This window comes from Bos indicus x Bos taurus, chromosome 26 (assembly GCF_003369695.1).
Source record: "Bos indicus x Bos taurus breed Angus x Brahman F1 hybrid chromosome 26, Bos_hybrid_MaternalHap_v2.0, whole genome shotgun sequence".
NCBI lineage: Eukaryota > Metazoa > Chordata > Mammalia > Artiodactyla > Bovidae > Bos > Bos indicus x Bos taurus.
In genome coordinates this window covers 31,102,506-31,116,811 of record NC_040101.1, presented here as the reverse complement: position 1 = coordinate 31,116,811, position 14,306 = coordinate 31,102,506, and the positions used below count along the sequence as shown (strand labels likewise).

Here is a 14,306-nt window from a genome sequence, read left to right as displayed (position 1 = left end):
AATAGGGCCTTGGAATTAGCAAACTTAAATTTTTTCACTTTGACTATTTTTAGCAAAAGGAAGGGTGATTCTTCCAGGGACCCAGTTGCTTTGGACTTACCTATAGGCTGGGAGTGTGCAGAGCAAAGTACTGAGCAAAGCACCCTCAGCAGTTCAACACGGCGTTACTGTCCTCCATGTACCATCTTGTTTACAGTAACAATCCTAAAGAAATAGTCTTTTTTAATTCTTCAAGTGAAGTGGGCACCCAATGAGAGAGAATCCAGAAGTTGAGAAAGAAGCTATCTTGCTTCAAAATATGCATAAGACACTTGTATATGACACAGTTCCTATTGTCTCTCAATAGATTCTGGAGAAAGCAGGGCCAAACATCTCTAATTCACAAAATGAAGGGTTCTCACAATTCTCAGGAAATCTTCTCACAATGTCCATGACTCTCCTGTACCCTGTGTGAAACATCTTAACAAATTGTTAGTTCTATGGAGAAGGCAGTGGCACCCCACTCCAGTACTCTTGCCTGAAAAATCCCATGGACAGAGGAGCCTGGTAGGCTGCAGTCCATGGGGTCGCTAAGAGTCGGACATGACTGAGTGACTTCACTTTCACTTTTCACTTTCATGCATTGGAGAAGGAAATGGCAACCCACTCCAGTGTTCTTGCCTGGAGAATCCCAGGGATGGGGGAGCCTGGTGGGCTGTCGTCTATGGGGTCGCACAGAGTCGGACACGACTGAATCGACTTAGCAGCAGCAGCAGCATATAAATGTTAACGTTCATCATCATTAACCTAAATTATTTCACAGTTCAGTTTAGTCGCTCAGTCATGTCTGACCCTTTGCTACTCCATGGACTGCAGCATGCCAGGCTTCCTGTCCATCACCAACTCCCAGAGCTTACCCAAACTCATGTCCATCAAGTCGGTGATTCCTTCCAACCATCTCATCCTCTGTCATCCCCTTCTCCTCCCACCTTCAATCTTTCCCAGTATCAGGGTGTTTTCCAAGGAGTCAGTTTTTGGCATCGGGTGGCCAAAGTATTGGAGTTTCAGCTTCAGCATCAGTCCTTCCCATGAATATTCAGGACTGATTTCCTTTAGGATTGACTGGTTTGATCCCCTTGCAATCCAAGGAACTCTCAAGAGTCTTCTCCAACACTGCAGTTCAAAGGATCAATTCTTTGGCATTCAGCTTTCTTTATAGTCCAATTCTCACATCCATACATGACTACTGGAAAAACCATAGCTTTGACTAGATGGACCTTTGTTGGCAAAGTAATGTCTCTACTTTTTAATAAGCTGTCTAGGTTTGTCATAGCTTTTCTTCCAAGGAGCAAGCATCTTTTAATTTCACGGCTGCAGTCACCATCTGCAGTGATTTTGGAGCCCAAGAAAATAAAGTCTCTGGCTGTTTCCATTGTTCCCCCATCCATTTTCCGTGAAGTGATGAGACCAGAATCTATTATCTTAGTTTTTTGAATGTTTTTCACTCTCCTCTTTCACTTTCATCAAGAGGCTCTTTAGTTCTTCACTTTCTGCCTTAAGGGTGATGTCATCTGCATACCTGAGGTTATTGATATTTTAAATTTCTTTCACAGATACCCAAATTTCTAGTAAGTTGGAAGGAAATTGAAATTAATAGGCTAGTGGTTGTGAGAAGGAACTTGAGCAATTCTGCTAGTCTGTAGAGGGACAGCATTCACAGAACCTCACAGAAGGACATCAGAGGGGATTAACCAAGATTGAAGCCACTCCCTCAAGTGTGCCATTTGCAAGTAAACACAGCACTCATCCATGCGAGGAGACATAAAGCATGTTAGAAACAGTTTTTGCCCAGCAAAAGATGGAAACACTTGTGAAATTTGAGCCTCCACTGCCGCAGTTTTGAATACTCATAGGTCATCCCTCAGGGTTGGTAAGATCTCTAATAGAGACATGAACCTTCTCCATCCCAGGCCCACAGCTCTAGCACTTCTGGGGCCCAGGAAGAGGAGGAGTGTCAGGAGTTGCGTCTCCAAGGCCAGCTGCTTTGAGGGAAGGACCTGGGGTATGTGTGTCATGGGAACAGCTGGCTTTCTTGTCCCATTGTCAGCTCAGAACAGGGGTATGTGATTATTGATTCCTGTTCCAGTCTGTCCCCAAGAAACAATGACTTCCTTCATTTGTTTGTAGATCTCTACAGGCACTTGACAGAATCATAAAGGCTGATTGTGAATTATAAAATGTTTCTAAATAGATTATACAAGTACATTGTCTTGAATATCATATAATTAGGACTTGAAATCATTATTCCCTGATGATCATATAGTTTGTCCTCAAATTGACCTTGAAAGGTGTAGACCAAAGGTGGATTTTCACTTGGAAGTTGGGACACTTCTTGTGAAACAACATAAGATGTTGATTTGTTTAATCCCATTATATAAACTAACCTCTTGGTGGCAGGAAGTATGGCTGTATTATATATATTCTGGGCTCCACATAACAAAAAATTATCCAATTATAGAAAATAATTTTAAGAAATCACTTTTCCAACTTTTTCCATTATGCTAGTCATATGCTAGCACGTGTTAGCAGAAAAGTGAGAGCAGGTGCCAGAAGTTTAAGAACATGTGTTAAAAAAAAAAAACAATTTTAAATTGAGCACATCCTAACAATTAACATAATCTAATTTAAGCTACAAAACACTTCAATCCAATTGGGCAGGATGTAGTTGTTTCAAAGGATAATTTTAGAACCACTGATTCAGTTTAAATGTTAATTTAAACACACTGTATTTTAGTTTTTAAAAAGGGTTTTGTCTGGTTTTAATATCATGTATTACATAAACTGTGGACTTTTATTCAGTCTTAGTTCAGTTCATCAGGCACTTATTGGCTGCCTGTTGTGTAGAGAAAACCCTGACTAAGTGTATGAGCCTTTGTCCTGAAGAATCTTACAATCTGAGGAAGACATGTAGGCCCAGTAGAGCAGGCGTCCCCAGCCTCCAGGCCACGGACTGGTACCTCCTGTCAGATCGGCGGCAGCATTAGATTAGAAATAAAATACACCGTAAGTGTAATGCACTTGAATTATCTCAAAACCACCCCGCTCCCCATCCATGGAAAAATTGTCTTCCACGAAACCAGTCCTTGGTACCAAAAAGTTTGGGGACTGCTGCTGTAGAGGACACATACATTTTAAGTTATGAGAAGCAGCAAATTGTGATAAGTGCTTTAATGGAGTTATAAAGGAGACAGAATGGGAAAAGGAGATGGTGTGAGTGAGAACCTGGAAAATGGACGTGGAGGAAGTTAGGAGCTGGAGGTAACGAGGTTCCTCTGGAGTACGGGATATTTGGAGGATGTGGTAGGGCATGCAGTTAGAAAGACAGGGAGGTGCTACATTTTACAGTCTTGAGAATACCAAACTAATGAGCCTAGATTTGACTTTGTGCACACTAGGGAGGGTGTTTGAGTGGGGGAGTGGCCTGATCAAGTCAGTTTGGGAGTAAGTCGCAGGATGAGTTGAAGGTGGAGAGGAAATTAGAGACTATTTTTGAGTGATATAGATGCCATCTGTCTCGTTAAAAATCCCAATAAGTAGCTGTCTTGCGATTTGAAGTATTTGATACGTAAATTCATGTTGTTTAAATTTTAATGGTTAATTATGCACTGGCAAGCTTACTAGTCTGATATTTCTAACAGTGGGCGAGCAAAAGCTTATACAGGGTAGCAGTGATAAGGCATGAACTTCCTTTTTTTGGAGAGGGGCAAGAATAACATCTGAATCCGTACCCTAGATAGTCTCCTAATTTAAGGAGATGTTCTCTTAGCCAAGGAAAAGAACCACCCAGATTGTCCTTTGAGAAACAGATCCAGAAAATGCATCTATCAGTGGATGAAAATAAACCAAGGTGAAGCAGGACTCAGGTAAGACAGTCTCTAGATTAGGACCGAAAACCAGTTTACCTGGGTTCACAAAGTCGAGCTTTGCCACTTACAGACTGTAACTTTAGGCTTATTAGTTAACCAATCTGTGCCCCAGTTGTTTCGCTTGTAAAATAGGAATAATAATGGTACTTGTCTCAGGGGTTGTTATGAGGATGAAATGAACTGATACATGTAAAGTGCTCCAAATAGTACCTGGCATGTAGTTATCTCAATAAATGTTAACTGTTGTTAGTCAGCTGCTGGGCAGTAAGTTAACTGCCTATGACATATTACAGTTTACACAGTGGCTTTATGGAAAGCATTATGGAAACCTCCCTGCCCCTACTCCCTAGTGACTATCTGTGCAACTGATCCTGGACACATCCACTAGGCCATTTGAACTCCACAATCACTAGTTACTGCTGCTATTAACAAGCCACCTCAAAACTTGGAAGCATGAAACAACAGCCATTTTATCATGCTCACAGATTCCTGAGTCAGGAATTCAGTGGGAATTGCTTATCTCTGCTTCACAGTGATTGTGCCCGTGGTTAGAAACGTCTCAGATGATTGAGGAGAATGCCAGCAGGTGGGGCAGGATCCACCGCCATAGAAGGCTTCTTCTCTAACCTGTCCGGCACTTTGGTGGCATGGTGGAAAGGCCAGGCTTAGCTGGGACTGTCACCTAAGCACCGACATGGGTCCCCTTCACCATGGTGGCCTCACGGTAGTTGTCAGACTTCTTTAGAGTGTTTCTGCAGCAGAAGCTATATGCCTTTTATGATGCATTCTCAGAAGCCTCATTGCAGACATTTCTCTGTTCTCTGGGCTTCCCTGGTGGCTCAAGTGGTAAAGAATCTGCCTGTAAGGCAGGAGACCCGGGCTTGATCCCTGGGTCAGGAAGATCCCTTGGGCTTGGAGAATTTCATGGACAGAGGAGCCTGATGGGTTACAGTCCATTAGGTCACAAAGAGTCAGACACAACTGAGCGACTAACACTTTCACTTTCCCTGTTCTCGATTGATTGAAGCAGCCACAAGCCCGAGGGAGTTGATTAGACCATGCTTCTCAATGGGAGGCATATCAAAGCCTCTGGGAGCCATATTGAAAATCACCATTTTAGTATTATCTTCTAATGCTGGATGAGAAGCTTGAGATTCAGTACAGGTTTAACATACTGGTTTGTCCAGGGTGAGTTGCACAGATAGTCACTAAGATAGTTAGGGATGGGGGCGAGGAGGTTTGCAGGCTTCTAACCTAGTTCTTCTAACTCCAAATTCTAATTCTCTCAATTAGATTATTCATCCTCCTTCAGCTTAGATATACTTCTTAATATAGGAAAATTACAGGAAAAAAAAATTAAATGGCGTTGTGTATATCAGATAACTTTCTATTTATTTATTTATTTGTGGCTATACTGGATCTTTGTTCCCACACATGGGCTTTCTCTAGATGCAGCACGAGGGCTCTAGAGCACAGGCTCAGTGGTTGTGGCATATGGGCTTAGTTGTTTCGAGGCATGTGGAATCTTCCCAGACCATGGATCAAACCCATGTGCCCTGTTAGGCACACAAATTCTTAATCACTGGACTACCAGGGAAGTCCAAGTAACTTGCTTCAAAAGCGATAGTGATATAAAAGTATAAAGTTTGCATTTATAAGAGGTTGTATACAGACTTCATGTTTTAAAGAGATCCTGGAATGGGTTCAGTGGTTCAGTCCCAAGATTGGTCAGAGAGAAATTTAGTATCATTTTCTCAAAAGGAAATTTCTCTGAAAATATCCCAGATGCTTAACTGTGACTTCCTTTGTCTCTAGGAAAGTCTCACCTGGCCATTGTCCAGCGGGTGAATAACGAGGGAGAAGGGGACCCCTTCTATGAGGTGATGGGCATCGTCACACTGGAGGACATCATAGAGGAGATCATCAAGTCAGAGATCCTGGATGAAACTGACCTCTACAGTAAGTGGCTCTTGTCCAAAGCCATCATATTTTCCTGTGAGGTTCTCAGAGCTGGCTTAATTTAATGAACAGTGTGAAAGGGGGTCAGGACAAGCCCCAAGTGTTGCTGTGTGTGCCCCAGGGGCTGGCATGGCAAGATGCCCCAGCCTGAACCACCGATGAGTCACTGAGAGTATGCTAGCTAAATGTTTATCAAGAGAGAACCTTTAGGAACAGAGCCAAGACTATGAAAAGGAGACCTCCTGGCCTTTGGATGGAGGAAATGAAGTGCACCTCGGATGACCTCTCTGCCCTTGTTTCTGTCCCCTGTGTTGTTCCTGGCTTGTCTCTTTGTCCACCTGGACATAGACCCCGGCATCCCTGGGGGTTCCACTCATGATTCACTCACAACAACATCAGCGTGCTGTGGAGACTCATGACATCACCCAGCACAACCTAAGCCAGACCTAAGTCGTCCTTTTAGACGCTGCTCTTGTCCTGTGTATGTTTCAACCCTGCTGCCTGGTTCCCCTCCTCCTCCCTTTCACCCCTGGCTCTGGTCTAGTCTCCTCACCCTCCTCCCCAATCCTCCCAGGAACAACACAGGTTCCTCCCTGCGATAGTGACTGCTTTCGTTACTGAGTCTTATCAAAGCTTTGCTCACAAACATTACAAAGGCCTGCTTTCCTCAAAAATGGGAGTGTTATCAAATCCACGGGAGTCCCTAGGCCAGTAAGTGTCCCCTCCTCCCAGTTTCATCAAGTATAACAGCAGTCCCCATCCTCCCCTCAGAGAACCCACTCCAGATCTGTGTCCTTGGTTTGCTGGGGCAACTGTTCAGAGACAAGCTCCTAGTAGAAAAAACTTCAAGACGCTAAGGCAGTGAGTGGTGCAGAAAGAGTGCTTCCCTTTGGGGTGAGAAGAGATCAGACCAAGGTGGGCCAAGCCTTGATGAAACTTAGCAGGAGCGTCACAGTGTCTGCTGTTGCAGTGGAGCCCCGGCCCAGCTCATCACCTTAAAATAGGGGCTGATCTCTCCATCCCCCAGTCCTTTTCCCCTTCTCCACCTCTGACTATCACTCTGCTCTAGATTTAGAAATCCCAAGTGTCTCAATAGATATATTGGTGAAAATATTCACACTAAAGTGTTAGTGGCTGATGTTAATAGTAGTGACAGCAGTCTAAGTGAGTAAGCTCTTCCTAGGGCATTTGTTTCAACAACCTGATAAATTGAAGGAATGGGGACTTCCCTGGCAGTCCTTGGGTAAGACTCCATCTTCCAACGCAGGTGGTATGGGTTCAGTCCTTGCTTGGAGAGCTAAGACCCCAAATGCCTCATGGCCAAAAAAACAAAACATAAAACATAAGCAATTTTTAACAAATTCAATAAAGACTTTAAAAATGGTTCACATCAAAAAAAAGTATTTTAAAAATAAATAAAATAAAATAGAAGGAATGAAGAGGGAGATCAGAGGAAACTGATTCTCCAGTGATTAACTATTTGGTAGCATTCTGATGGAGGAGAGAGAGGGAATATTTAGACGAACACGTCATATAAATCAGAAGGTTACTTACTAGTAATGGAAAAGAGTGGTCTGATAGATATCTTTGCTGCTGTCTTGCTAAACCATCCCCTCTCTAAAAGAGAGGGTTATGATTTTCCCATTCTTATAAATAAGCATGAATCCTTAAGAACGGTGAGAAGGCTGAGGAGCCAGGACTACTGTGTTGCTTCTCCCCAGATCCTGACCCTCAGGACAGCTGGGCCTGGATCTCACTGTGGGATCTCACCATTTGTGGCAACCAGACACAAGGAGCCTTAAAGCCGGGGCCGGAAATCCAAGGCAGGCCCACAAAAGAGCAGTGTGAAGGAGGGCACTTTCTTCCTTCTAGAAGGGAACTCAGTCATGTGGCAGAGCGAAATCAGGAGGGGGAGAGTCCCAGGGAGCCCGTCCCCTGGAGTTCTCTCCCTTTCATTTCCAGTGTGTCTGTTCAGCCTGCACTGAGAGTTCCCTGAACCGCTGTTTTGCTCCAGGGCAACTTTAGAAAAACCCTAATCTGCTTCTCTGCTTCCCTAGCACAGGTTAAGATAGGTTAAAGTTTCAATATTTTACTCAGTACTAAGGGAAAGCAAGAGACATATGACCAAAGAAAACCTACCCTTTATCCCAAAACAGATTTTTATTGATTTATTTGGCTGTGTCAGGTCTTAGTTGCAGCACTCAGGATCTTTTTAGTTGCAACATGCAAACACTTTGTTGTGGCATGTGGCATCTTAGATCCCTGACCAAGGGTCAAACCCAGGCCCCCTGCCTTGGGAGCGTGGAGTCTTAGCCACTGGACCACCAGGGAAGTCACCCCCTGGGGGGAAAAAAAAAAAAAAATATATATATATATATATATATATATATATATTTAGAGAGAGAGAGACAAGATTTTAAAAAGCAGAGAGAAAAATTAAACTGGAAAAAGCAGAGATTTTTTTCAATCAATAATCACAATACTCCTGCCTGAGGCCCACCCGGAGAACTCACCTTTATGGATTATAGAGCTAGTTGCATTTTTCTCCTTTCCTTTATTTCCCCCAATTCTCTCCCGGTGGAGGGGCCAGGGTTGAAGCAAGAGAATTGTGAGTGGAAAGAGGAGTGACCACCCCCCACCTCCTTTGGGTGGCATCCGTCTGTACCGCTCAGAGCATGGTTTCAATCAGTGGGAAGACACGAGGTGAGTCCAGCTCTGGGGACAGGAGTATGGCCGAGGCATAAACCCCCAGGCCCTGCCAGAGTCCCTGATGCTAAGAACACAAGTCCCTCGTGTGTGAAGTCCTTTTTGTAAGCATACAGTTATTTGTAAGCATTTCACAGATAGATTCTGATGGGAGTCTTATAATAACTACCTGAGATGAGCAGAAAAATTACAATTAATCATTAACCTTATGGGGCTTCCCTGGTTGCTCAGACGGTAAAGAATCTGCCTACAATGCAGGAGACCTGAGTTCTATCCCTGAGTTTCGAAGACCCTTGAAGAAGGGAATGGCTACCCACTCCAGTATTCTTGCCTGGAGAATCCCATGGACAGAAGAACCTGGCAGGCTACAGTCCCTGGGGTTGAATACAGTCGGACACGATGGAGTGACTAAGCATGCAGACACTAAACTTATGAGCAGAAGAGTTATGATTAATCACTAACTCTATTGTATAAATTAAAGCACACAAGACTGTGATGCTTAGAGATGCTGCACGGCTCATAAGCAGGGGAGCCAGCCCTAGAAGCCTGAACTTTGGAGCCCCAGGCCAGCCTTCCACTTTTCCACTGTTCACCACTTCAGTGCGATTAATACAGAGCCTTGTTGACACTTTCCAGAAATCCCCATGGTCCCAAAGGACCTGTCTCAGGTGAAACCTCCAAAAATCAACAGTGACTCTGAGATAGTTGCGATCTGTCCCCTGTCCCCACAGCAGACAATCGGAAAAAGCAGAGGGTCCCACACAGGGAGAGGAAGCGGCACGACTTCTCCTTGTTTAAGCTTTCCGACTCAGAGATGAGGGTGAAGATCTCGCCACAGCTTCTGCTGGCCACACACCGCTTCATGGCCACAGGTATGATGACCCTGCCCTCCTGCATCTCCACCCCAGGCAGGCAAGGCAGCTCTGGAGGGCGGGACCCAGGCATCAGTCATCCTTAACACCTTGCAACGAGTCCAGTGCAGGGACTGAGAACCTCTGTTCCAGAAGAGGAGGTTATCCTTGGGCAGGGGCAACAGGACCCTACATTTGCTCGTTTTCAGCCTCCGATTTTCTCAGGGTAAGTGAGTATGATGCAACTCTGCTTTTCTCTCTTCTACTTGAGAAAAGAGCTGAGGAATCCACCACTGCACTTTCCCTTCCTCTACCTGCTTCATGGTGGGGGTTGGTGGCCCAGAGGGTTCATCTGGGAGGGACAGGCGATGTCCTATGTAGCTACAAAGCCCTGGGGGCCCGGACTCTCCAGGGGCCATGTAGGCCTGTGAGCTATGAGTTCTTCAAATACAGACATGGATTGTGAATCCCAGAATCTTTAGAGAAAAAAAAAGAGAGGATCCAAAGATAAACTTCTCCTTCTTGTAAAGAAGGTAAAATTGTCTTTGAACTGTCTAATCTCCTCATTCATGCCTAATTATGTGCTGACCTAGAACAATCACACACATTAGTAAGTTCACTATTTAATTAATCCAGCATGTATTTATTGGGTGCATAATGAATGCTAGTACTATTCCAGATGCTAAAAGGTAGAAAATTTTAAATTGGAGCTTCTTTAGGGTTTTAAACGTGTAATATAGTTCTGACTTTATAGTTCTAATATAGTCTTTCAATGACTACAGATGTCAACTGGATATCTGATTTCCTGGAACAAAGCAAATGTATCTGTAAATATAATGATATGCCGTAATATAATAGTATAGTATAACATAACATAATAATATAGTATATAATAATATCTATTAATATGTAAAGACAATGCAATGATGCTTCTTATTGAGAACTTTCCACTTAAATAATTAAGTGTTCCTGTTAACTTGAAATTTCATTTCACTCAACAGATATACATCATACAAATAAGTCAGATTAAATTCTCTGTATTTCATTTGATCATAGCATTAAAACAAAAACATTTTTAGCCATGTTCACATGGCTTACTTATCCATGTCTAACTCCAGCTGCTTTTTAAACCACTTTATTGCAATATAGTTGACATACAAAAAATGGTACATATTTAATGTAAACAACTTGATGAGCTTCGAGATACACATACATTCATAAAACCATCATCATAATCTGTGCCATAAACATCACTTCCAAAAGTTTCCTGCCACTTTCTATATGTGTTATTACTATTCGTGTGTGTGTGTGTGTGTGTGTGTGTATGTGTGTTAATATAAGATCTTAGCAAAATTTTAAGTTCAATTCAGTTCAGTCGCTCAGTCATGTCGGACTCTTTGCGACCCCATGGACCGCAGCACGCCAGGCCTACCTGTCCATCACCAGCTCCCGGAGTTTACCCAAACTCATGTGCATTGAGTAGGTGAAGCCATCCAACCATCTCACCCTCTGTTTTCCCCTCCTCCTCCCACCTTCAATCTTTCCCAGCATCAGGGTCTTTTCAAATGAGTCAGTTCTTGGCATCAGGTGGCCAAAGTATTGGCGTTTCACCTTCAGCATCAGTCCTTCCAGTGAATATTCAGGACTGATTTCCTTTAGGATGGACTAGTTGGATCTCCTTGCTGTCCAAGGGACTCTCAAGAGTCTTCAGTATAGCATTGTTCTTGGGCTCTATATGCTGTGCAGTAGATCTCTAGGATTTATTCATCTGGCACAACTGGAACTCTGTACCCTCTGACTAATATCCCCATTACCTCATTCTCCCAGCCCATTCTACTCTCTGTTTCTATGAATTTGACTATTTTAGATTCATCATATAAATGGTATCGTGTAGTATTTGTCCCTCTGTGCCTGGCTTATGTCACCTAGCATAACATCCTCCAGGTTCATCCATGCTGTCACAGATGGCAGGATTTTCTTCTTTTTTAAGTCTATGTGCAGCTTTAAATAAAGTGAATGAGAAAATTAATAACAAAATTGACACTGTCATAACAGTGACCTGAAATGCCAGTGCAGGTACCCATATCCCCAGAGGGCCCGAAGATGCACACTTGGGCTTAAGACACCCCCCGACCCACCCACCTACGGGAATTGCAGGATGGAGCATGGAGCATGAATGGCTCTGGTTATGTCCACCCTGACTCCTCCCTGCTGCCGATTCCTCCTGCCTTCACCCTCCCCTAGAAGTGGAGCCGTTTAAGTCTCTGTACCTCTCGGAGAAGATCCTGCTTCGGCTCTTGAAACATCCCAACGTGATCCAGGAGCTGAAGTTTGATGAGAAGAACAAGAAGGCCCCGGAACACTACCTCTACCAGCGCAACCGCCCCGTGGACTACTTTGTGCTGCTTCTGCAGGTGAGTGGGAAAGCCTTGGACCCTCCAAGGGCAAGGTAGGACTTCTCCAGGCTGACGAGGAATGCCCATGCCTCCTCCGAGCCAGGTTCCAAGGCTGCCTTGGGAGCAAGGCCAGTTGGGGCGGGCGTTTGTCCATGACTCACAGAAGGAGACAGGTGTGACTGGCTGGCATCCTAGAGTGATGGGATCTTGATGGCATTTAGTCTGATGTCAGCAATGTTTGTGGTTGGGGGTGCAGTGGGTAACTCCCAGCCGAGGGGTTCTGCTGCTGAACTTCCTAAACTGGTGTCCTACAAAATCCCTATCACCTCTTGTCTCTGCTTGGCCATGCCCAGGAATGCAACTGTGCACTGCCTCCCAAATTGCAGGCACTCCTTGTTTTAAGCTCTTCTCTCTGTCGAGCTAAAACCTCACCATCTCTGATTTCCACCCACTGGTCCATGCTCTGCTCTCTGGAGGCACATGAAACAGGTCCACTCTCTCTGCCACACTTCAACTGTTGCAGTCCCTTAATCTTCTCCTTAAGGGCGCTATGAGGGAATAAACAAGCAAATGAGAGAGCTGCAGCATCTTCCTGGTACTCACATGAGTACAGTCACCCACCCTGCCCTGAGGGGGTGTAAATAAGCGGAGAGGCCTGTTAATAAATGTCAGGCAAGGTTCCAGCCCCGCCTCCTGGCCTGGCTCCACCATTAGCCCCGCCCCTATTCACAGTCTCTTCCCAGTAGAATCTGGTGAACCCTAAATACAATGATTGTCTTAAAATCTTAATTAAATTCACAGTGACTTAGAAAGGGCCTCTCTGTTACAGTCCCCCTGCCACCTGTCTGCTCGGACATGGTATATGCCTCAAACCCATCCTTCCAGATAACCTCGTTAAAATGCCTTCTTCTCCAGAAATGGAGTCGCATTCTTTACTGTTGGAAATTGAGAAGGGTGTTTACATTGTTTATATAACACAAGGAACACTAGTAGAGTCTTATGCCTAATATAAACATAACCATTTTCAAATAAATCTTGGCGGGGGTAAAATATAGGGGCAAGAGGGTAGGTTCAGAAATTGGAAAGACCTAGTTTTAAAATTCCAATATTGGTACTTGTTAACTAACCTTGACTCAGTTATTTAATCTTTATGAGCCTCAAAATTGATTCATCTATAAAACTGGGGGTAAAAATAGTACAGGCCTTGTAGGGTCTGGGATGGATCCATGCAGTGCATACACACGGTTTCAGACCCCTAATAGCATACCATATGCTCAAGCTTCTCACAGAATCTGGCTTTATCTCAGCTAGAGATAATAGAGATGGTCTATCAGAGAAGGCAATGGCACCCCACTCCAGTACTCTTGCCTGGAAAATCCCATGGATGGAGGAGCCTGGTAGGCTGCAGTCCATGGGGTCGCTAAGAGTGGGACATGACTGAGAGACTGCACTTTCACTTTTCACTTTCATGCATTGGAGAAGGAAATGGCAACCCACTCCAGTGTTCTTGCCTGGAGAATCCCAGGGTCGGGGAGCCTGGTGGGCTGCCATCTATGGGGTCACACAGAGTTGGACACGACTGAAGTGACTTAGCAGCAGCAGTCTCAGACTATACCACTGGAGCAGTTTATGGGGTTTATAGGGTCCTGAGCTAGCTGGACCTGCCTCATGAAGGAGCCATTAGAGTCTTCAAGGAAAGCTTGCATGTTCATGACTGGATACTGCTTTATTAACTAAACAAGAACTTTACTGCCAAGGGCTCCTGAAGTTAAAGCTGCTGTTTCAAAACATATCTGGATGGAATTCACATTCTCCTGTGATAAGATTTTTAGGTCCACTTATTATCCAAACAGAAGTACTTAGGGTCATCTTCACTAAAAGAGCTGGAAGTGCTTGTCCACACCCTTAGCACACTACCTTCTTTCTCCAGGGTAAAGTGGAAGTGGAGGTTGGTAAGGAAGGCCTTCGCTTCGAGAACGGAGCCTTCACCTACTATGGTGTCCCAGCCATCATGACCACTGCTTGCTCAGGTATTCCAGTTTCCAAGCCATAGCTTATTGGGGAAGCAGTGGGATAGTGGAGAAAATGCATCTGGGTTCCAAGTCATGACTCCTGTTATGGACCCCGGACAAGCCTTTTACCTTCCCGGACTTTAGAAGTGGAAGTACATAGTAGACTGTAACATTATCCAGTGTTAGGGATGGATAGTGGTAATTTTCAATATGAAAAAACACATTTACTCTTTATACTTCCACCTGATTACCTGTTTTTGCAGGGTTGATTGGTGCTGTGGGTGGGGTGGGAGAGGGAGAATTCCTTTAAGAAGGTGTGTTTTCTGAATTGCCTCTGAAACACACTGCATCCTTCTGTCCTTAGATAACGATGTGCGGAAGGTTGGAAGTCTGGCTGGATCCTCTGTCTTTCGTATGTATCTCTCAAACCCCTCCCTCGTCCTCCCTGCCGAGGTCCTGCCTCAGCCCAGGCTGGGG

General features: G+C 44.4%; 1 protein-coding gene across 4 annotated transcripts in view; it reads left to right on the top strand.

Annotated features, from left to right (window-relative positions):
- Window positions 1-14,306, top strand: part of CNNM1 (cyclin and CBS domain divalent metal cation transport mediator 1) — a 73,056-nt gene that overhangs the window by 24,364 nt on the left and 34,386 nt on the right. For all 4 annotated transcript variants that reach the window (XM_027529006.1, XM_027529007.1, XM_027529005.1 and 1 more), the window contains exons 2-6: window positions 5,721-5,864; window positions 9,302-9,442; window positions 11,666-11,835; window positions 13,748-13,847; window positions 14,194-14,241. In XM_027529006.1, coding sequence (XP_027384807.1) covers window positions 5,721-5,864; window positions 9,302-9,442; window positions 11,666-11,835; window positions 13,748-13,847; window positions 14,194-14,241 — 603 coding nt within the window. The remainder of the gene's footprint in view (window positions 1-5,720; window positions 5,865-9,301; window positions 9,443-11,665; window positions 11,836-13,747; window positions 13,848-14,193; window positions 14,242-14,306) is intronic.